General features: G+C 50.2%; 1 protein-coding gene across 1 annotated transcript; it reads right to left on the reverse strand.

Annotated features, from left to right (window-relative positions):
* Positions 1 to 487: 487 nt before the first annotated feature.
* On the reverse strand, positions 488 to 21,075 carry MYH3 (myosin heavy chain 3). Its single transcript, XM_069483251.1, has 39 exons — positions 20,872 to 21,075; positions 18,943 to 19,086; positions 18,317 to 18,473; positions 17,533 to 17,560; positions 17,110 to 17,218; positions 16,402 to 16,494; positions 15,569 to 15,632; positions 15,390 to 15,488; positions 14,213 to 14,316; positions 13,990 to 14,128; positions 13,459 to 13,577; positions 13,227 to 13,376; positions 12,323 to 12,493; positions 11,913 to 12,219; positions 11,720 to 11,790; positions 11,074 to 11,161; positions 10,872 to 10,989; positions 10,376 to 10,499; positions 10,146 to 10,282; positions 9,809 to 10,064; positions 9,357 to 9,599; positions 9,096 to 9,272; positions 8,845 to 8,990; positions 8,675 to 8,765; positions 7,594 to 7,983; positions 7,359 to 7,485; positions 6,236 to 6,354; positions 5,897 to 6,093; positions 5,354 to 5,537; positions 4,525 to 4,690; positions 4,089 to 4,213; positions 3,267 to 3,575; positions 2,914 to 3,117; positions 2,716 to 2,841; positions 1,710 to 1,880; positions 1,513 to 1,617; positions 1,288 to 1,383; positions 1,053 to 1,190; positions 488 to 514 (listed from the first exon to the last, which is right to left on the reverse strand). The coding sequence occupies exons 1-39, from the start codon at positions 21,073 to 21,075 to the stop codon at positions 488 to 490; spliced, it is 5,823 nt and encodes a 1,940-aa protein (XP_069339352.1).
* Positions 21,076 to 22,827: the final 1,752 nt, after the last annotated feature.

Below are 22,827 nucleotides of genomic sequence, written 5' to 3' on the forward strand. Positions count from 1 at the left end.
TTCAAGATCGATTTCCCCTTTGCCTTATTTGGTCCTTTGCCTTATAACCCTTTTCAGCTTGAAACAGGGTTCTCGTGAACCTAACCCTTGTGTTTCTCTCCTCTCATATTAAGAGATGACTCTTTTGAAAAAACGCTCCCTCCCATTCCAATAAAAGCAATGATTAACCTAGAGGTATTTTTTCATTTTTTTGTTTAATCTCAAATTTAAACCAAAGGCATTCTCTTCCTTCCCCAACATACACACACCAGTTGGATTTACCAAGCCATCTGCTTACCAAGCTTTCAACAGTGGGCGTAAAAATCACCAAACAAGAAACCATTTCCATGTGGGAAAGAGGAAAACAAATACCATGAAACAGCCCCAGGTGAAAACAAAACAAAGTTTATTGCATGTGAAAAGGAGTCACATGGAAACTAGGTTATAGTGACCAGGAACCATGAAAATATACATTTTGCATATCTTCTGTCCCGCTCCGGAGGCTGGCTCACTCTTCGCTCTCATGGATCACCATCTGGAAGGAAAGTAGGCACTTTGCGTCAAGTCAGATGGCAGAGACACATTTCCTGCCACCACGTCTTCCACCAAGCATCAGGGAGTTGGCTGTGCCCTTCAGTGGGACGCAATAACTTTTGGACATTAAGAAAGTGCACGATTGCACGTGAGAAGTCACCCCATAGGCTGAGAGACCGGCCCCGAGCAAGAGCGAGCCCCACACGCTAGGCAGCACTCTGCCCACGTGTGCAGTGCTGGGCGCTCGGTGCTGCGCGGGCTCTCGAGGGTGCCCCTGCAGCAGCCTTTCTGGTGCCAGCAGGGGGCACATGACAGAGCTCAGTGGGACTCCACCCATTCCTTTTCAGGATGGTATTTTTTTATTGTGACCTACAGACCTGGATTCTAGCCGGGCACTACTCAGCGAAGTGACTTTAAGCAAACCCCTTCTCTTCCTGAGCCTGAGATTCCGCAGCTCTAAAGCAAAGGGTTCTCTAAGGTTCCTTGCAGCTCAGAAGTTTCTACCGTCCCTGGAGGTTCTTCCCAGGGCAACGACTCACCCTGCTGGAGGTGAAGTCTCGAGTCTTAGCTCGCAGCTTATTGACTTGAGATTCTGCAATATCCGCACGTTCCTCAGCCTCCTCCAGCTCATGCTGAGCTTTTCGGAATTTGGTGAGATGAGCGTTGGCTTGTTCATCCTAAAACCAAAGCGCCCAGCAGGTTAGATCAGCATGCACCTCCCTCACAGCTCTCCGTGGGACACGGCCCGGGCTGCCGCCCTGCGGTCTGACTTACAGCCTCCTCAGCCTGCCTCTTGTAGGACTTGACTTTCACTTGAAGTTTATCCACCAGGTCCTGCAATCTCAGCATGTTCTTCCTGTCTTCTTCACTCTAAAAATGAGAAAATGAGAATGTCATTGGAGAGGGCAGTGTCCCACGAGGTCTGGCCAGTTGGTGGAGAGCCTGGAGTGGCATTTGCACGTGACTGAGAAAATGACCACCAGTTTTCTTTCCACTGACCTGGTATGTGAGCTCCTTGACCCGCCGCTCATATTTCCTCAGGCCCTTGACGGACTCCGTGTTCTTCTTCTGCTCCCCTTCGAGCTCAAACTCCAGCTCTCGGATCTGAGGAAGACATCGGGGAAATGGGGCTGGGGCCGGAGCATGCACAGGAGAGGCTGGGAAGCTTGGCTTACGCCGGGGTCCCAGCTGCGCACCCGCGTCTCCAGCTTCTGGATCTGCTTCTTCCCGCCCTTCAGGGCCAGCTGCTCGGCCTCGTCCAGACGGTGCTGCAGGTCCTTCACCGTCTGCTCCAGGTTCTTCTTCATCCGCTCCAGGTGGGCGCTGGTGTCCTGCTCCTTCTTCAGCTCCTCGGCCATCATGGCGGCCTGGAAAGCAAATCAGTCCCACTGAGATGCAGACCAAGCCCGTGGGCCTGGAGCTGTCAAAACCTGGGTGCCCCCGAGGGCCAGAGACCACGCTGAAGAAAAAGGACCATAGGCGAGACGATGACTGAACACACCCTTCCACCACGGGGTATGACAAGAGCTGCACCCAGCATACAGAACAACCTAAGAAATGGAAACCTTGAGGACTGGATGGGAAATAGTTTCTTTCTTTTCTTAAAGTGGCCTCCTCAGGACTTTCCTCCCCATGGAAATTCTTTCTTTCAGTGTCACCAATATGTATTTTCAAAGGAACCCGAGACGTAGAGGTTGATTTGATGTCTAGCACCCAGACTTGGGTACAGTGAGGCCAGGGGAAGGCGGTGAGCATCAGGGTGGCGTGTGGACCTGCGGGCGAGCAGGAGAGTTTTCGAGGTACAGTTCTCCCGTCGGGCAGCAGGGGGCGCTGCTGGGGCGCGGTTCGCAGGGAGGAGGCCGCGGAGACCCGGGAAGGTTGGGAGGTTGTAGAAGGGGGAGATCTGGTGGATCTTGGCATCTGAGGGTCTCATGGTCATATTTGGAATAAGTCAGATGTTGAAGGAAAGATGAGCACACCTGTTCTTGGGCAGAACAAACGGGATATAATCCCTTTCTTTTTTCCTGTGCGCCCCTTTTAAATGTGCAGAAGGGAACAGGTGAGTTTGAGGGGAGGTGGGAGCAGTTTGGGAACAGAACACACGCCCAGGTGTGTCTGGGGGAGACCCCACACGTCTGATGTGAACTGTCTGGGGGCCGGAGGAGAATGGGGCTTTAACAGAATATAGTCCTGACGCCTTACGTCGGTGATGGCCTTCTTTGCCTTCTCTTCCGCGTTCCTTGCGTCCCTGCTGGCATCTTCGACCTCGCTCTGGAGCTGCGTGAGGTCTGTCTCCAGCTTCTTCTTGGTGTGGATGAGGCTGGTGTTCTAGGGAATAGGAGGGGTGTCACCCAGGCGTGTCTGCGGCCAGAATGGCACGTCGCCTCCTCCCGCCCTCACCTGGGTGTGCAGCAGCTGCACTCTCTCGTTGGAGTCCAGGAGCTCCTGCTCGGCCAGTTTCCGGGCCCTCTCCGTCTGCTCCAGCGTGGCCCGCAGCTCCTCCACCTCGGCCTGCAGCAGGTTGGCTCTGCGCTCCACGATCGCCAGCTGCTCCTTCAGGTCCTCCTGGCCCCGGAGAGCGTCGTCCAGGTGGAGCTGGGTATCCTAGCCAGAGAACAGAGGGAAATTCTATTTGCAGTTGAGACATCAGGGCATGAGCCTTGTTTACATCTTTGAGTATTTCAGGCCAGGACAGGTTCCCCGCCCTCCCCGCCCCGTCCCCCGCCCTCCGCCCCCAGGGATCCGTCCCAGACCTTCAGCTGTCCCTGGACACTCCGGAGGTGTTTAAGGGTCTCTGCCGCCTGGCGGTTGGCGTGGCTCAGCTGGATCTCAATCTCGTTCAGGTCCCCCTCCATCTTCTTCTTGATCCGGATGGCCTCGTTCCGGCTGCGCACCTCGGCGTCCAGGGCGCTCTGCATAGATTCCACCGTCCTCTGGTAGTTCCTCTTCAGCTGCTCGATCTCCTCGTCTTTCTCGGCAATCTTTCTATCAATTTCTGATTTCACCTGTGTCAATTCAAGCTGGATTCGGAGGATCTTGGCTTCTTCATGCTCGAGAGCAGCCTTTAAAGAACAAAACCAGAACAGAGCCAGTGATGGGTGGAGCCTCCGGGGAACAAAGCTTCAGTGGAAGAGTCCGAAATCTAACTTTATAATATTCAAAACTACCTTTTTTTAAAAAAAAATCCCTAATTTATCTTCAGTGCAGAAATCAAATGTTTTAATGCTATTGGGTTTGGATTATACTGTCAAACAATAACATTCAAATCATCATATTTCTTAGGAGCATAAAGCACATTACAGATGTTTTAAATCCATTTAAGATTTTGTAAAATCTCATTTTAGAGATATTTTAATGTAACATTTTTTCCCCAGTAAGTTCAAGGTCATTCACAGATATTATCCCACTCAGCCTCACGGTCATGCCGTGTGATGGGAGGGGAGCAGGCATTAGGACTGTGACTGGAACACGCACATGCGGAGGCCCCCCAGCCTCGAGGAGGCCCCCCAGCCTCCCCGGCCACAGTGCCACTGTGACTGCACCTGTCCCGCACCTGCGTCCCCAGCGGTGCTCACCTCTGCTTCCTCGAGAGCCAGCTGGATATCAGCCTTTTCCAGCTCGATCTGCTTTCTTGATTTTTCCAGTTCGTGGATGGTTTTACCATTTTCAGCGATTTGTTCTGTGAGATCTGCTATCTCCTCTGCAAAGAAATACATTTCGATTGCATATAAACACCTCTGCCCAGGTTTCCGGGCATACAAAGCACTGACTCAATGCTTTTTAACTAGTATATTATAATTCTAAGGACTCCTGTTTCCTAGAGATAAGATACTGTATAGAGAAAGATTCAAAAATAACCTGCCAGATAGTGAACGCTTTCTGTGTGTGTATTAACAGACATGCATATAGGGACCCCAATAAAGAAGTCCCACCCACGCCTACATGCTCTTGGGCAATACAGCATGGAGGGAGGGAGTTTTGAGTCATTTCAGACTGTTTCAAACGGCTTACGCTCTAAGTTCTTATTTTCCCGTTTCACAGTTTCAAGTTGATCTAAGGCTTCCTCGTAGGCATTTTTCAGTTTGAAGAGCTCAGTGCTCAAGGAGCGGGACTCCTTCAGAGACGCCTCCAGCTCTGCTTGGCTCTCCTCACACTTGGTCTTCCATTCGGCCAACACCTGAAACACCGGGGTGGAGGGTGTCTCCATTTGTGAGCTCTCCTCCTCCAGCCTTCTAGCTAGATATTACTAGTAAGTGTGGAGTTAGGGCTACTCTTGGTGACATCTCTTGCATGGCTCCTTGTTATTGAAAATTGGACTAATCAAGATTTGCTCAAGGTCATCAGTCAGTAACAACTGCCATCTCCAAAAAAGCAAATAGATCCTTTGAGAAGGAATTATCTGTGTATAATTACCCTTTCCCTAATGTAAAAATGGCCCTGTACTTCTAAATATTTCATTAAAACATTGGTTCAAATCAACCTTATCTGCCATACAGAAAGGGGGCTTCCAGAACACCACCCAACGGGACCTAAGTGAGAATCCCACGTATCAGCCACCTACACAGACCAGGGGAATGGGGGAAGGAAAGATGTTTGGGGCCAAGCAGCGTTGTAGAAATTGTTTTTTCTCCATTGACAATGTTTGAAAAAGACCTCTACCCCCATCCCATTCCCATTTTATTTGACAGATGAGGAAAGTACAACCTGGTGAGGTTCAGGGACTTGCCCAAAGTCACACTGCTGGTGGGGGCAGAGTGGGCTGGGACACAGTCTCCTCCTTCCATGGCTACTAGAAATCCCCACATCGTAGCATCCTGCCAGCACAGAGCTGACCCCCCACCTTGTCAAAGTTCCTCTGCTTCTTGTCCAGAGCGGCGGCCAGGGAGTTGGCTCTTTCCACATCCACCATCAGATCCTCCACTTCTCCTTGCAGCCTCTGCTTGGTCTTCTCCAGGGAAGCACATTTAGCATTCACTGCCTCAACCTGTTCCTCGGAATCTTGAAGGCGCTGAGCAAGTTTTTTCCTTAAAGAATATGAAAGAGAAGCAGATGCTATTTAGGTTTCAATCTTCTTGAATATCACTATTCATCAAATTGGAATCACTACTAATCTATGTGATTCAAACACCCGAGTGCTTTCACAGCCCAGGAGAATTTCCGATCTGCTTAAAATCCAGGATCAGTAATTTGTCTTGCCTCTAACCAAGATCAAAGTTGTTTGTCCTAATGAAATGTGCTAATGCCAGGTCAAGACATGAGATGGGGAAACATCTAGGAACAAAAGCAAATGCATCAAATCCATTTCCAAGTAGTTCTAAAGCCAGTGCTCTCTACCACATGATTGTTTAGGGTTCTAGTTCTAAAGGCAAACAGAGCTGCGCACTTGGCCTCCTCCAGCTCCTCTGTGCGCTGGATGGCGTCCGTCTCGTATTTGGTCCTCCACTGCGCAACCTCACTGTTGGCCTTGGACAGCGCCCTCTGCAGCTCAGCCTTGCCTTCCTGCTCCTCCTCATACTGTTCCCGCAGCAGGTCACAGTCGTGGCGGGAGGACTGCAGGGCGTGCGCCAGGGCGTTCTTGGCCTGCAGAAGTCAAGGAAGAGGACAGCCCCTAGCGCATTTAGTGTCACATGCATGATACAATCCAGGTATGTTCCTGCCACCATCCCCTACTGCAGGTGGCATTTGAAAATTAGATCAAGGAAGCCTCCCTCGGACGCTGTACCTTGTTCTCTTCCTCCAGCTGCCGCTTGAGCTCTTCTATTTGCTGGGTAAATGCTTGCTTGCTCCTGGAAAGTTGGGATACGATGCTTTCCTTTTCTTCCAGCTGGCGACTCAGCTCACCTGGGTACAGACGGAAACACTTTCGTTCATTCACCACGTTCCTACTATGTGTGTAACACTCCTTTCTAGTGTAAGGCAGTGTGCTAAGATTTGAGAAGAGAGCAAATTATAAGATGTGGTCCCATCCTGAGGCAGAAGGGGTGTGTCTGTGAAAAGGAGACCGAAGGCACCACCTGAAAAGATATGGTTGTAAATTACTGGAAGCTGGGAGTGGCTCCCATCCACAGAACCCCCCAGGAACAACTGTAACTGTAAACATTGCAGGGGACCCGGCACAATTCCCACCAGACTCCCCAGTGGGAGGTGTTTCCAGCTGTCGTTTTATTATTGACAAATATTTAGGACTTTATATCTCTAGTAATTCGGAGTTAGACCCTTGCGTGAATATGGTGTTTATATGCTTATGTAGAAGGAGGAGAAAAATGGGGCTGGGGAGGCTCTAGGGCTGCAGAGGTGACTCGCCAAGAGCACTGTGGACGTGGCAGCTAAACTCCTTTCCTTCGTTGTCGCGGCTGTGGCTGCCGAGGATGGATTTACCTGTGATGATGGCCAGTGCTGGAGGGAGCCACATTTTCTAGATGAAAGCCTTAATATCGTCCCCTTGCGTTTTTATTATACAGCAAGAGCCAAGAGAAATTGGCCACGTGTCTCTCTTTATTCTCCTAAAACACTCGAGTGGAAACAATGAATCTGAATTAATGTGCAGAAAAAAGTAGAAAGGCCATGGGACTTGGTTTTTCATCCTATTTCACTGCCAGTTAGATTCTGTTTGATGTATTCGTTTTGGACGCGTTTGAGCTAGGCGATCTTTTGAGATTGACTTAATGTTCTCTCCCTTGGGGGTCTTTTGAATGGCCCTTCCTGTGGGTTATTTCCATTACTTCTCTCCTGAAAAATATGCCTCCCTAGAAGTGCTCCCCCAAAGGCGCAGGGCCCCTTAGTCCTGCCAGCTGCCCGCCTGCGTGTGCACGAGGTCTGGGCCCTCCCGGTTTTCCGCGGCTCACCAGCCTCAGACTGAAGGCGGGACTTCTGCGTGGTCAGCTCGCTCAGGCTCCTCTGAATTTCCTCGTTCTTGCCCCTGGCCTCGCTTAGCTGATCCTCCAGGGTTCGGCATATTTTTTCCAGATTTGCCTAAAGGATTGAGACGGGGGCAGTGGGGGAGGGGGTGGAGGGAGGAAAGTCAGCCTTCGACCCCCAAAGTCTCTCCCCTGAGAGCCCCCGCCACCGCCACACGAGCACCTTGGATTTGGACACACTCTCCATGCTGCTGGCCAGGTCGTCGATCTCCAGCTTGAACTCGCTCTTCTCCTTCTCCAGCTTCTGCTTGACCCGCTGCAGGTTGTCGATCTGCTCCGCGAGCTCGGCCGCACTGTCAGCGTGCTTCTTCCTCAGCGTGGCCACCGTGGCTTCGTGCTGCAGGGTGGCCTCCTCCAGGTCCCGGCGCAGCTTCAGGAACTCGGCCTCGCGCTTCTTGTTGAGCTCTATCTGCGTGGAGGTGACGCCTCCCGCCTCCTCCAGCCGCTCGCTCAGCTCCTCCAGCTCCCGGGCATAGTCGCTGCGCTGCTTCTCCGTCTTTGCGCGGGTGGCCCTCTCCGCCTCAATCTCCTCTTCCAGCTCCTCGATCCGAGCCTGTGGAGGACACGGGCCATTGGCCCCGCGGGCGGTCAGCGTCCGGAGGGGCGCTGAATGTCAAGGGCAGGCTGGTTTCCATGCCCGTCAGACACAGTGAGTCCTGGACTCTCCCCAGAGAAAGATGAATGTTGCTACTTTCCTTTCTCATGAATGTTTCCTGGCCAGTCATGGTCATTACCCTGCAGTGACCAACACCGGATATTCAACCACATGTTGACCACAAATTTAACACTTTGCCACACTGGAAAAATTTTTTTTCCCTGGGGCCAGGGTGTTTTATTAAAACAAAATGATCCTTTCTAATTTGTTATTTTTTATTGTTTTCTGTGAGTGAGTTATGTGCAATGCAATCCATGTTTTTAGAATTAAATTGTCAATACTAATTATAACAATAAGAACAAGTAAGATTTTCACAAACCAACTGCAGGGTTTTGCTTCACGAGGCCCCGGGCTCAAAGCTAGCCTGAGTTAAATACAACTCACAGGGCAGTCGATGTGTTAATCATGTATTTGATTCGAAGTTATGGGAAAATGGTTCATCTCTGTGGCATCAGCCTAGCAGAAAGAGAACCCGTGAGGCAGGTGGCCCCGTGGTCCTGTCCATTTGCTCTACGTGGCTCACAGCAGACAGCCCCCAGCTCACTGTGAATGACCCCATGTGGGAAAGAGAAATCCAAAGCCCTCCCACCTGTAGCTCTTTGATTTTCTTCTGAAACTGGAGGCCCAGCGTCTGCTCATCTTCCACTTTGCTTTGCAGTTGGCTGTACTCAAAATCCTTCCTGTGGAAGGGAATGGAGAATGCATGAAGACAAAATACCCAGTAACTTGCACAACTGAACCCGTGGTTGTGGGGCGTACTTCTTGAGCCTTTCGTCCAGCTGTTGTTTATCATTCTCCAGGTCCAATATGGACTCTTGGGCAAGCTTCAAGTCTCCCTCCAGCTTCCTTTTGTTCCTTTCCAGGTCTACACGGAGCTTCTTTTCTTGTTCTAGGGAGCTTTCCAGCTGAAAAAGGCATTTTCTTTTGGGAACAAATACTTTGCAAGAGGACCCTCGGGTGCTCTTCCCACCCTGGAGTTCTGGGACTCTTCATTAGCATCATTTACTTACGTCGTCCACTTGCTGTTCCAGTTTGCTCTTGATTTTGCTCAAAGAATTGACTTTGTCTTCTTCGGCTTGGAGGTCATCCAGGGTCTGCTGGTGGGCCTCTTGGAGGGCCTTCTTCTCTCTGGTTAACTTTGCAATGGTTTCATCTAACCCAGCGAGTTCCTCAGTCAGGTTTTTAACCTAAGAAGAAGGCACAAGCAATTTTAAGAAGAAAGTTTACTTTGCAGTGACTACATCAAGCTGGAAAGATCCACAAGAGAGCACCTTGTTCTCTGTGGCATGTTTCTCCTTCTCAACCTTGGCCAGTGTCAGCTCAAGGTCATCAATGTCTTTCTTGAGTTCTGAACATTCATCCTCTAATTTCCTCTTCTTGGCTGTCAGCTCAGCATTGATCTCTTCCTCATCCTCAGCTCTCTCAGTCACCTCCTTGATCTTGGCCTCGAGCTGGAATTTGGCTTTGATCAGCTGGTCACATCTTTCCTCAGCATCCAACAAGTTTTCACTTTCCTTTAAAAAAAAAAGAATCATCATTCCCTTTAATGAGATAAGGTTTGTGACATTCCAATATTTTGTTATATATGCAGTTCTTTGTGAAGCATCCCAACTAAAAAGTGAAAATCTCCACCAAGAATCCCGTTTTCCTAAATAAATCATCAAATCCAGAAGGAGAGTTAAAAAAACAAAACAAAACAAAACAAAACAAAAAGATCACGCACAGCTTGTACTTGGAGCTGCAGGTCATTCTTCTCTTGTACCAGAGTCACCAACTTTTCCTCTAGCTCCTTCCTTTTTGCCTCTGACTTGGCGAGTTCGTCTTTGGTTTTCTGGAACTCCTCCTTCATGGTGGCCATCTCCTTCTCCGTCTCCGCACTCTTGAGGAGGGGCTTGATCTTGAAGAAGAGTTTCATCCAGGGCCAGTGCTTGACGTTCATGAATGAGCGGATGTTGTACTGGATGCAGAAGATGGACTCCCTGAAAACGAGATGAGGCTTATTCCCAAGAGGGACTCCCCTTCCCCAAAGGGCTCATGTTTGAACAAAGACCCTGCTCGACCTCCTCTGCACCATCTTCTGGAATTCCACACGCATGAGAAAGCCCCTGCACACAGCTTGCGTCCGGGTGATCAGTCTGGCCAGGCGGTCATCCCGCATCTCTTCCAGGGTTCCCAGCAAGCCAGCCTTGAAGAACACCTTAGTGGGGAGAAGGGTGACACGAGTCGGTTTTCTGCAGAAGTCATGTCAAGAGGACAAAAAGGCCAGCGTCTGTCAGAATTGATGCTTTACCTTGGTGTGGCCAAATTTGTACTGTGTGTGGTCGATGTCAATGGATGCCAGCAGCTTTTCACAAGCTTTCTTGCTGTCAATGAATTGTCCCTCAGGGATTGCACTGGCATTCAGCACTCGGTATCTGCATTGGGGACACAGAAGCCATCACAGACTGCTGACAAAGACACAGCCCTTGGAGACCATCAGGTTTAGGCCTCTCTTCCTTTAGGCAACAAGGTCAAGTTCCCAAGAGGTGAAGAAACTTTCCCAGAGTCACACTGGCATATAGGAGCCTGGAATCTAGACCTCCTGACTCTTAAGCCAGGGCTTTTTCTGCCATTTTGTAAATCAGATACATTCCAGAGAAAAAATGCAGAAGAAACAAGTATGTATACCTTGGCCAAGTGGTAGATTATTTAGTTTATAGGGAAGTCCACAACTATTCTTTTGAACCTCTCCCTCTCAAATTTCAGTATTTGCACATCTCATCATAGAGAACATTTTTATTACACACCTTTGTTTAAAATCCCCATAGAGAATCCTGTTTGGGAATCCTTTCCGGCAGATGCGGATGCCCTCCAGGACGCCGTTGCAGCGCAGCTGGTGCAGGACGAGGCTGTGCTCCATAGCCCCTGGGAACAGAAGCAAGACACCCCAGCTTCACATGGAATTTCTTAAAAGCCGAGCACCATCCAGAGAGCCAGCAGGTGTCTCACCTGGGGTTTTGGTTTCATTGGGAATTATGCAACGCACAAAATGAGGGTGAGTAGTTCTTAAATTTGACATCAGCTTGTTCAGATTTTCCTAAAAGAAAAAGATTAGATTTGACAGCCTACTGCAAGCTTTTACAAAGACAGAGATGCACTGTAATGGAAGGTGTGTGTTTTAAATTTATCATGAATTCTAAAGAATAGTTTATTTAACTCTCTCTTTTAAAATAATCCTATGGCTAGAAGTGTAGGCAGATAACTGATACAATAGTCTTTTGCCTCCCAGTGATCCAGAGGTTCTCCAAGTACAAAATACTTTCTAAACTCAATTCAGAAGATGTATCTGGCTCCACTGGGAGCGTGAGGTCTATTGCTTGTGTCCTTAAGGCAAATCGGAGAGTTTGTACTGGGAACTCACTGCCAGGCCAGCCCACCCAGCTAGCTGCAGTACAGAACGGTAATGAAATTCTGGTCCCACGTTGGTTAGACCTCATTTATATATTATCATACTCTTACTCAATCTCACTGAGAGACAGTAATCAGATTAAGACAACATTATTACTCTTGAATAAATCAAGTTTAGAATCTCTACATTAATCATTTTCATATGACTTCAACCAATTACAAGCAAATGAACTTGCACTTTTCTTACCCTGAAAAGGGCAGAGACAGTTTGGAAGGAAGAACCCTTCTTCTTGGCAACTTTCTTCTTTCCACTATCAGCTGAAAGGAAGAAAGGAGGGCATGCTTTGTTAGTGGATCTGTAAAGTTGTTTTTGAGCCTGTGGAGCAAAGGGAGGGAGATCACACAAATACAAGGCGCTCCTTATACTTGGCGTCTGTTACCGTCTGCCGTGGCAAAGGTGGCATAGAGGTGTGCCAGGAGCCTGTTGGAGGACTTCTGGTACAGCCCAACCACAGTCTCGTTCAGGGGGTCCTTGTTCTTCTCCAGCCAGCCGGAGACACTGTAGTCCACGGTGCCTGCGTAGTGGATCAGGGAGAAGTGGGCCTCAGCCCTGCCTTTGACCACCTTGGGCTTCTGGAAGTTGCTGGACTTGCCCAGGTGCTGGTCATACAGCTTGTTCTTGAAGGAGGTGTCTGTTGCCTTGGGGAACATGCACTCCTCTTCCAGGATGGAGAAGATGCCCATCGGCTGGATTTAAGGCAAGACAAAGTGCTTATGGGTAAATATGAGCTGCAATGACAAGCAGCAGAATACATGAGAAGTGGTTACTGAGTGGCTGGAACAGGCCTACCTTCTCTATGAGCTCGATGCAGGCAGCCAGGTCCATCCCAAAGTCGATGAACGTCCACTCGATGCCTTCCTTCTTGTACTCCTCCTGCTCCAGCACGAACATGTGGTGGTTGAAAAACTGTTGCAGTTTCTCGTTGGTGAAATTGATGCACAGCTGCTCCAGGCTGTTATACTAACACGAGAATATGATGTTCACGAGGAAAGTTAGACTTCTTTCAAAATCAGAGACCCATCAATGTTCGTCCTCATTGCCTCAGGCTCTCCCCAGACTCATGTATACTTTCAGAAGGGGTCCACATTCTTCAAGCCCTGGCTCAGATCGCATCCTCCCCTTGGAGTCTTCTCTAAACCTCCAACTGGAAGGTATTTCTCCCTCTCTTGAGTTCTCATGGTCTGGGCATCTCATGCGCACTTTATTTTATAGCTACTCCTCTGTGTGCCTTGTAGACCTCTTTTTTTCTTTCTCTATTAGACTACAAGCTCATCTCTTTTTTTCACCAGTGGGTCTTATTTTTGGCAGACACTAAACATACACTTTGATGAATGGCTATGTTCATCTAGCCCAGAACCAGTAGGATCTTTATGCAAAATATTGTGTGATTGACTTATTATCAAATTCTCTGGAACTCTTTTCTGGCTCTCCCTAAATCAGTAATTGCATTTGATTTTTTTTCTTTTATCCAGTTAATGATGTACTTTAAAATTCCACTTGAAAGTAGTCTTCCCCTCTCCTAAAACAATACACACCCTCCCAACAAGGTACTTCTCTTCTACCCAATCTCCTCTCCATCTTGTTTCGTGCAGGAAACTACAAGATGGACACCTTGATATCTTCCCTTTAGGATCATGAAAACTAACACTTATGTACAAAGCCATATGAAAATACCACTATAAGTAACACAAACCTCAAAGATTTCAAAGCCTGCAATGTCCAAAACGCCAATGAAGTGCTGTCTTGGTAGCTTCGTGTCCAGTTGCTGGTTAATGCGCGTGACCATCCACAGGAACAACTTTTCATACACTGACTTGGAGAGGGCATTCACAGCGTGGTGAACCTGTTATCAGAAAGATCGGGTGTGAGTAGAAAGGCAGTGGCCATCAGGGGCCCGTGTCCCTTCCCGGCCTTGGAGCAGTTACCTGATCCACGGTTTGGCCTTTGGTGACGTACTCGTTCCCGACTTTCACTCTGGGGAAGCACAAGGCTTTCAGGAGGTCCGAAGAGTTCAGGCCCATCAGATAGGCCGTTTTGTCAGCCACTGGCAAGAGAAGAAAGATGATGTGAGGCAAAGTAAAAACGGCCGCTTTGAAGATCATCCAGATGCCTCAAAGCCTGGCCAAGTTAGTCTCGGTTTGTTGCACGTTCCGTATTGCTGAACTGCTTGCACGTGGCCAGTGGCTGAGTCACCTAGAGAATGTGAAAGACTTTATGAAAAGGCAGGACTGGGTTCCAGGAAGCCCTGGTCACTTCTCACTGCGTCTGAAACAGGACCATTCCAGCGATTCGGCGAGAATGAGTGGTAACAGTGCCTGTAGGCATCCGAGAGACCCAGAAAGACACAGCCACCTCTGCAGGTGGACGAAGAATTAATCACTTTCAAAAGAGGAACCAGATGATCTCAGGTGAACAACCCCCCAGCTCTGGCTATGGGAGCTGCGGGGATATTGTACCTTCGGTGCCATCTGGCTCTGCCTGCTCCTCCCGCTGCTTCTGCTTGAACTTCATGTTCCCGTAGTGCATCACGGCTCCCGTCAACTTGTAGAGCCCAGACTTCTCCTCTGGGGTGAAGCCCAGGATGTCAATGGCGCTCTGGCAGTGAAAGAACAGCCCGTCAGTCGGTTGGCCCCGGGGATGGGGGAGGAACACCCGCCCCGAGCTGTCGGTTCCACCTACATCCGTAGCCAGCAGCTCCTCAGCATCGTCTATACTGGCCACCAGGATTTCACCCTGGCTGATGAACGGGTAGTCGTAAGGGTTGGTCGTAATAAGCAGCAGCTCTGGAATGACGAATAGTTTGAGGAGGTCACACAGATGCAAAGAGAACATCCACCTGGTGAACCTGAGCTCCCACATCCTGGACTGGGACTTGGACCACTGGACCCCAGATTGAATTTAGGGTTAGGAATCTCTCTGAAACAGCTTTGCAATACTCAGGCTGCCACTGAAAATACAATCCAGGCAAGACTTTGCAGGCTCCCGTGCAACAGAGATTAAAAACCCCAGAAAGAATATTTAAATTCTCTTGCTTTGCACGTGAACGGTGCATGTCAGTGTCGGCTGGGGAAAGTTAACGTGGAAAACTGGCTGAGTGTGGGTCAGGACGGGAGCCCACACTGGGGGAAGCACAGGTCGTCTGGTATAATCACTGCCTTTTCTAAAGTCTGTTGAAAAGGTGCACCCTGTTTCCAGGCTGGAGATCAGCAGGCTGAGCAGACACAGCCAAAGAGCAAAGAAATCAGTATGCACAGAAGCCCTGCACGGAGTCAGGGCCGGGTGACGGCCCACAGGTGGGACCGTGGGTCTGAGTGTGCCTTGGCCTCACAGCATAGGGCGACAGGTTGGTTTCTGTGCCAGAACACAAGAGGGCGCCAGAGGACAATGAAATGCTCTGTTGTTCTGCAGGTTTTTAAAACCAGCCCTGAATTCAGTAGTGGTTTAATCTTATTACAGTCCATCTGATTGGGTTTTTCAGATTGGCATGTCACTGCCTAAATAGACCCATCCTGTCTCTTTTTTAAAATTTTTATTTACTTTTAGATTTATTTTTATTTCTTATTTACTTTTATATTTTTTAGAGATAGGCTCTCACTCTGTCTCCGAGGCTGGAGTGCAGTGGTTCGAGCCTAGCTCACTGCAACCTCGAACTCCTGGGCTCAAGCGATCCTCCCACCTCAGCCTCCTGAGTGGCTGGGACTACAGGCGCGCACCACTGCACCGGCCTGCATCCCATTCCAAAATAAACTTCCTCCATTGCCCATAGAGTCACCTGTGTGCGGGTGCAGCTCTCCTCAGTGTAGTGATCTAAGCGCCAACGTGCCTAAAAGATCAACCCCAGTGGTGACCGTCTCACCTATGAGCTCAGGCTTCTTGTTTGAAAGAATCTGGTAGAAGATGTGATAGCTCCTCTCAGCCTTCAGCTGGAAGGTGACTCTGGACTTTTCCAGCAGATCTGGAACACAAGCACAGGGCTCTCTTCCAGACTGTTCCCTTCACTGTGAGACGGCATCTGAGCCCCGTGCGTGTACTTACACGTTTCGATATCCGCAGAGGCCAGCTTCCCGGTCGTCCCAAAGTGGATTCGGATGAACTTGCCCTGTGTGGGGGAAAGGGAGACCAGATTCTCCCACGGCCCCATCGTTCCTACCCGTCTCCCGGGTAATGTGAATAGGAGGTTTTTCTCCCTACTGTTTGAAATTAAGTATGGACTCTCTCTTCCCCCTTCTCCTTTCACTTTGGTGTTTCTCCTTTTTCCCCATCCCTTTTATTCCATACTGCTTTCTCCCCCATATATAGTCAACAAAGCAACCAGAGTGATTTTTTCAAGATGTAAATCAAACCATATCACTTCCCCGCTTACAGAATCCTTCAGCAGCTTCCTGCTGCACTTGGAATAAAATCTAAACTGCTTCTCATGGCCTGTGGGCTCCTCCGTGACCAAGTCTCTTTCTCCCTCTCCCACCTCTCCTCATGGGACTGGCCCCTGGCCACGTGGACCCTCCTCAGATCCTGTGACTGCACCAGGCCCTTCCTCCATTCAGGGGCTGTGCGCTTGCTCTTCCCTTTTCCCTCCTCCTCCTCCCTGTCATTTCAAATACGGCTCCTTCTCACCCTGCAGATCTCAGCTCAGCCTCCCTAGAGGGGCCTTCCCTCCAGCCCGGTCTGATGGAGGCCCTGGACCCCGGCTACTCTCCCACATGCCCTGTTTACCGAACTTCACATGAATGTGTCATTGTCTGAAATTGTCTTGTTGTTTCATTCTTTCATCATCTGTCCCTGCTGGTCTTTATACTCGGTGAGGACAGGCATCTTGCCAACCTTGTAGGCCACAAGCAAAATCCCATCTTAACCGAATCCAGACTCACAAAGCGGGAGGAGTTGTCATTCCTCACGGTCTTGGCGTTCCCGAAGGCCTCCAGCAACGGGTTGGCACTGATGATCTGGTCTTCCAGAGTCCCCTAATGCAAGATCGAGGCAGGAAGAAAAAACATTTCTCTAAGCCACAAAATGATAGTAAAAAATGCTCACCCACTCTGTGACTGTCGCCTGCCCTGGCTCCACCTGACTTTCCATCTGTAGGGTCAAGCAGATGAGCAGCATGTCTTATGCGAAACACTTTTGCCATTTTGTTATATTTGGCTGTGGCTGGGTCTCTTGACTTAACATTTAACACTGCAATTTCCTGATTCCCCAGTTAGGTAGGATGTCTGTGTTCATTTCATACTGTCGTAATAATTTATTTCAAAAGGCAACTATATGCTATGGTTCTCTCATGTTGCTATATGTGATTCTGCCAAAAAAGAACACGCTCTCTGAGTCACCTGCAAATTGACCTTTCTCAGTTATAATTAAGCCTTAGAGCTTTGTGTTCTAAGAAAGCACAGGGTCTGGTCCTGCAGGATCAACTCCACACTGTGTGGTCTAGGATGCCCGGGTGCCCTGCACGATTTTAAATCCCAGCCTGTTCTCCTTTCCTTGAAGGGGAGAATGTGATGACATTTGGCCTCCTCATTCTGAAGTTAAGACAAAGGTTAGAAGTGGAAGCAAAGCAACCCTTTCTCTCCCGTCCATACCTTCATTTTGGAGTCCTTCTTCTTGGCGAGGTCCCCAGTAGCCGCAATTGTTGCAAAGTACTGGATGACCCGTTTGGTGTTCACAGTCTTCCCTGCCCCGGATTCTCCGCTATTTGGAGTGATCAAAAGAGAGAAAGAAAAAGAAATGAGTCTTGTTAGTATAAACAGGCTCCCCAAGATGTGACACAGAGGCTTGGACATAGTCTGAGCCACGTCTGACACACGCCTACCAAACAAGTGTGGGACGCCACTTGGGGAGGCTGAGGCCCCAGGGGAGGTGCCACAGCTGCTGGCTTAGTGACCACATACCTTCTTGCCCATCTCCAACTTGATCTTTTCATCATAGACTTTGCTCCAAACAGAATAGAGCAAGTGGCACCTTTTGTCACAGCTATGAAATCATTTTATGCCTTGGATACTTACGTGATCAGAATAGACTGGTTTTCACGATCTGCCAAAGGAAAAAATAAAATAGAGTCGATGACGATATAAAAAGAGCTTCCAAATTCTACCCCATTCCTCAGTCAGAGTCAAATGACACAATCCTTCCCTTTACTGATTTCTTTTAGCCCTAAGTAGGAATTTGAAGAGCCTCCTAGTTTTACAACTTTTTAAGTTTTATTTTTAATCGACAAATAATAGTTCTACATATTTATGGGGTTCTTTAAGGTTATGTTTGGAGATATGTTTATATTGCAGAATGATTAAATCAAGCTAATTAAATCCATCACTTCACATACTCATCATTATTTGTGGTGAAAACATTTAAAATCTATTTTAGCAATTTTGAAGTATACAATGCATTATTTTTAATTATCGCCACCATTTTGTGCAGTAGATCACTAAAGCTTATTCTTCCTAAGTGAAACTTTGTACCGTTTGATCAACATCGAGAGCCTCCTTCTTGAGAATAAGACTCAGAGATGTTAAGTCCCTGCTTAAAACCAGCCAGTGGCTTCTCATCCTGTTGGGTTGAACCATATGAAATTGTCAATTTTTGTTTTCTTAATCTACAAAAGTGTCAATTGTGTATGTTTTAACCAACACTTGCATTAAACCCGAACTCCTTCCTACAACCTGTGAGTCCCTTCGCCTCCTCTCCCTGGCGCTGGACGCCACACGGTGCCAGGCCCCCGGGCCAAGGGGCAGCTGCCCCGAGCACAGCCCAGCACCTGCGCCATCCCCAGCCTTCCTCCTGGGAACATACCGGTCAGCATGAACTGATAGGCGTTGTCAGAGATGGAGAAGATGTGGGGCGGGGCCTCCTGGCGCTTCTTGCCTCGGTAGCCGTTCACCACCTCGGGGTTGTACACCGGCAGCCACTTGTAGGGGTTGACGGTGACACAGAAGAGGCCCGAGTAGGTCTGTGGGAGAAAAGAGTCCATGTGTGTGTATATGCACGTGTGTATGTATGATGTGAAACCTTTTGCCTTTATTACTATCTCATGTGTCTTTACGGTACACTTGGAGGGGAGATGCCATTTCTATCTTTGGATGAGGCTGCGAGACTCCAAGAGGGGAGTGACAGGTTGGTTTCCAGCCACTCACAGCTGGTAAGGGACAGTGCCGAGACCCAGCCTGGCTCCCTCTTTCCTGTGCTCCGGCTCGCTCGGCCTCCGCCCCACCGTCCTTCCCGCCCCACGCATCTCTTGCTCACTCATCCTCTTTATTTCTCTTCCCCTTTTCTTTTTTCCCCTCCATTTCCCCTGTTTTGTTCACCGGCTAGTCAAGCACAGATCTGTCAAAATCCCAGCACCCACGCGCACATCTCCACCTGCCTCCCCTCCCCCCATCCAACGTCCCGGGAGAAGCGCTGCCAAAGCCCTCACTGACGTAGATCATCCAGGACGTGTAGCGGTCCTTGAGGTTGTACAGCACGGCCGGCTCGTTGAGGTGCGTCAGCATGGCCATGTCCTCGATCCTGTCAAACTTGGGGGGGTTCATCGCATACACGTCCTCCGGTTTGACCACCAGGGTCTGAAAGGGGAAGTCACCACGCTGCAGCTGTCTGCCCCCACGGAGAGGCTTCCAAGCCGCGATGGAAGGTGCAAGCGCTAGAGAAAGCCCAGCTGACGGCGACAGAAGGGAAGGTTATGGGGTGGCTTGTGGCGGTGGCAATAGAACGTGGTTTATTTCTGTTACTCAGGGCTTTTTACCCCTCTCCAGTGGGCCCAGGGTTAAGGAAGGGTGACAGAAATGCGAGAGAGGATCTGTATGGGAGCGTGTGGGTGACAGTGGCAGGGAACGGCAGCCAGCAGGAACCTTTCAGCTCAGTGATGCTGGCTGGACCCGAGTCCGGCTCCTGCAGCTGAAAGGCCCTTTCCTCTGCTCGGGGAAAAGGGCACATCCCGGGGGGTGCTGAGGCAGGAACAGAAGAGGAGGAGGCAGGTGGCATCAGATCGCCAGGCTGGTGCCCACAGAGCGAGCCAACATTCCGCGCTCTCTGCAGGCAGCTGCCCAGCCCCCAGCCTCACATTCTGCCCCCTTGCACCCCCTCCCAGAGCATGCTCATGACAGAGCCCCCAGCCCCCACCCCCTGCCCTTCCTGGGGACACAGTATATTATACAAGCCGCGTGGATGGGACCAGGGGGCAGAGCAGGGGCTCCAAGCACTGGCAAGTGTCTGCACACTTCTCTCAGGAGGAAAGGCCCCCACTGCTACGCCCTCAGGCTCCCGGGGGCTGGGGAGCTTGTCTTCCTTTCCTCTGCTCTGCCTAGCTCCTTTTTCCCTGCCACCTCCCCTGAAAATGCTCAGTTTTCCTGCTCCCGCCTCTGGGTAGAGTGAGCAGGAAACCTACCTTTTCCCAGTCTTCAGCAGGGCTTCATTCAAACTCCCAGCCAGTCGTAGCTCCTTGTGCACGGTCTCTTAGATACTCTTAGCTTATCACTCATCGTGTGTAGCCTCAGCCTCCCTGCTGCTTTGCAAGCCCACTCTTAGCTCCTTTATCTGAATATACACAGAGCCACCTTCGGGGAGCCTTAATGCTTGGTAGCACTGCAGGGCGGTTTTTAATGCCTTTTTCCTTCGTGCTCAACACAATGGCAGTAGTTCCTTTACTTGTCTCTCAGAGTTTCTTTTTCGTATTTTATTTTTAATCAATTTTGTTGTTTCTGTCTTCCTTTTTCTGCAGCCGGCAAGGTAGGGAAGAGGGTTCTTGAGACATTTCTAGAGTTTTCTGGTCTAGATTCCAGAAAGTAGTGAAATCCAGAATTCCTCCCAGCATTCCCACAATGGCTTGGGCCGGAATGTAGTGGGCTACAATGCTCAGCGCCTTCATGACACAGGGAGGCTGCTATTTCACAGCTGCTATTTGAGCTTGTGGTCCACTAGGGTCCCTTACAAGTTTTCCTTACTTCCTCAGTTACATGGTCATTGCTAGAAGTATTAGGGGGAAACCTAGGTTATCAAAGGAGAGTGCTCTAGAAGAGCTCCCCCTAGTGTTGGACTCCCAACTCCACACTCTTGGGACTCATGGAGCTGGTCCCTTCTAGCCTAGGGTGACATGAACATTGACAAAAGCACTTGAAAACTAATCAGGTTTCTGATTGATCAGACACTTCTCCCACCCCGTAACCTGAGGGCAGTATTTACTTTGCTTTCTCTGAGGACACCTGGGAGGACTAAGGCCATGTCATATGAGGCATTGCAGTGCCAAAGCCACATCTGGAAGTGGCCGGGGGTGGGGAGGATGCGTATCCAAGGCCAACAGGAGGGGTGGGCAGAGGGCCAGTCGGCCTGTAGAGGGAGTGCATGAGTCTTACCCTGTTGTCTTCGGTTTCCACAGTAACCCTCCCGTCTTGAGAACTCTTGATTTTCCCCTTGGCGTATTCTTCCTTTGAGTCCACCACAAAGCAGTAGGTTTTGGCGTCAAAGGGCTGATTCTGAGCCTCAATCCTCTCCTTTTCCGACTTTCGGAGGAAAGGAGCAGCTATGCCGAACACTTCCATTTCAGTGTCACTGCTCATGGTGTCAGCTGGAAGGCAAACCGCTGGGTGACCCGCTGCCTCCTGAGCCAGGCACCAGGCAGCTCCAGGCCTGTCCCAGCACCCGCCCTGCCCCCGCAGCTGCGGGAGCCCCCAAAGGCCGGGCCCCAGAAACAAGGCTGTCCTCCTGCCTTGTAGCCCTCCGCCCGGCCAAAGGACTCAAGTGCTGGGAAAATCCCACTGGCTCGTGTTTATTGAGTGGCTACGCTGTGCAAAGGGCATGGAGCCTGTTTCATCCAAGCTCCTCAGTTCTCTGAGGCTCAGACCGGTGCAGGGGCCTCAGGTGAGGGCTGCTCTGAGACCTCCTTTTCCTCTTCTGGAAAACCCAGGTGTTACTGATGGAACATTTGAAAATAAGTGCATTTTTCAAAGGGAGTGTGCTAAAAGGCAAACAGCTAAGGAATTTTGGAACCATTTCGAATGAAGGTGGCTGCATCCTCGCACCAGGGGACCAGCCTTTTGCTTCCTTCAGGGGCTAAGAATAGCCGCGAGCCTCTGACGTCAGCGTGTGTTTGAAAGTGTCCCCAGGTGCTGCCTCCTCTCGGGCCCCTCCTGCCTGACTTTTCCTCGTCATCTCTCTCTGGCTCCCGGGGCTCTCTGTGCCCTCAAGGCCAGGGTGGGGAGGGAGGAACTGGTAACCTTGGGTCGCCCGGAGACTTCCCACAGCCAAAGGACAGGGTTCAAATTCTCACCTGAGAGTCCCACCTGCAGGAGAGCAGAAGACAGGAGCAGCCGGGGAGATATCGGACCTGCGACAATACGACATATGCTCAAAAACTTAGTGACAGCTGGCAGCGTCTGGTTCCATTTTGAATCAGCTCTTGACGAGTTACCTAGTAAGGATAAAGAGCTAATAATTCGAAGAGGCAGGCTGGGGGAGCAGGTGGGACACGAGCCACAGGTAGGCCATTAAGGTAGGAAATGCCTTCAAGCGCCCAGAAATGGGGCTCCTCCCAGCCTCCTGTGGCACCTGCCTCAGTCTGCACAACTTCCGGTCAGAAGCAGGCGTTAGAGACGATCCCTGTTAAAAAGCTGGTGTCACCAGGCCAGGATCAGGTCTCCTTGTCTTCTGCAAACAGGAGAACTCTGAGATTGGCTCATTTACACCTGGTGGCCACAGCCGCGTGGTCTCGCGAGGACAAAACGCCTGACAGGCACAGCCCGGGCGGGGAAGGTGAGGCCAGGGCAAGGCCTGAGCCCCGCTGGCCTGCTTCACAGCTCACAGAGGCCACAGGGGAACAACAGGCTGTGGGGGACGGACTCCTGGTGTCCAGAGAGGAGGACAGGGGAGAGGTGGGAGGAGGGTGAGGTGCTGGAGGCAGAGGGTGGCTGGGCATTTGGGCCCAGGGAGACCTTGGCCCACATCTGACTATCTTAGGAAATCATCTCAGCGGGAAAGGAGGCGCCGCCTTGCCGGGCCACAGCACGGGGCGCTGGGCCGCACCGCAGCAGAGGCTGGGAGAGGAGGGCCGCGACTTACCTCCGCCCACGAGCGAGCCACAGAGGGGCGGCTGCTCCCGGGCCTTTTATAGGCCTCCGCTAACCCCCGCGGCTCATTCCTTCTCTATATTTGGAAAGAGAATGACCCACCACAAGCCGAGAACCGGCCTCTTCCACACGTATTTTTTGTGGTTGCCAAGGGCAAGGTATATATAGAAATGAGCAGGATCCATAACCATTTTCCAACTGTGGACAGTCGGGAGATTGGGATGCCTTTCTCTGAACTCGGGGCTG

This window comes from Eulemur rufifrons, chromosome 9, assembly GCF_041146395.1.
Source record: "Eulemur rufifrons isolate Redbay chromosome 9, OSU_ERuf_1, whole genome shotgun sequence".
NCBI lineage: Eukaryota > Metazoa > Chordata > Mammalia > Primates > Lemuridae > Eulemur > Eulemur rufifrons.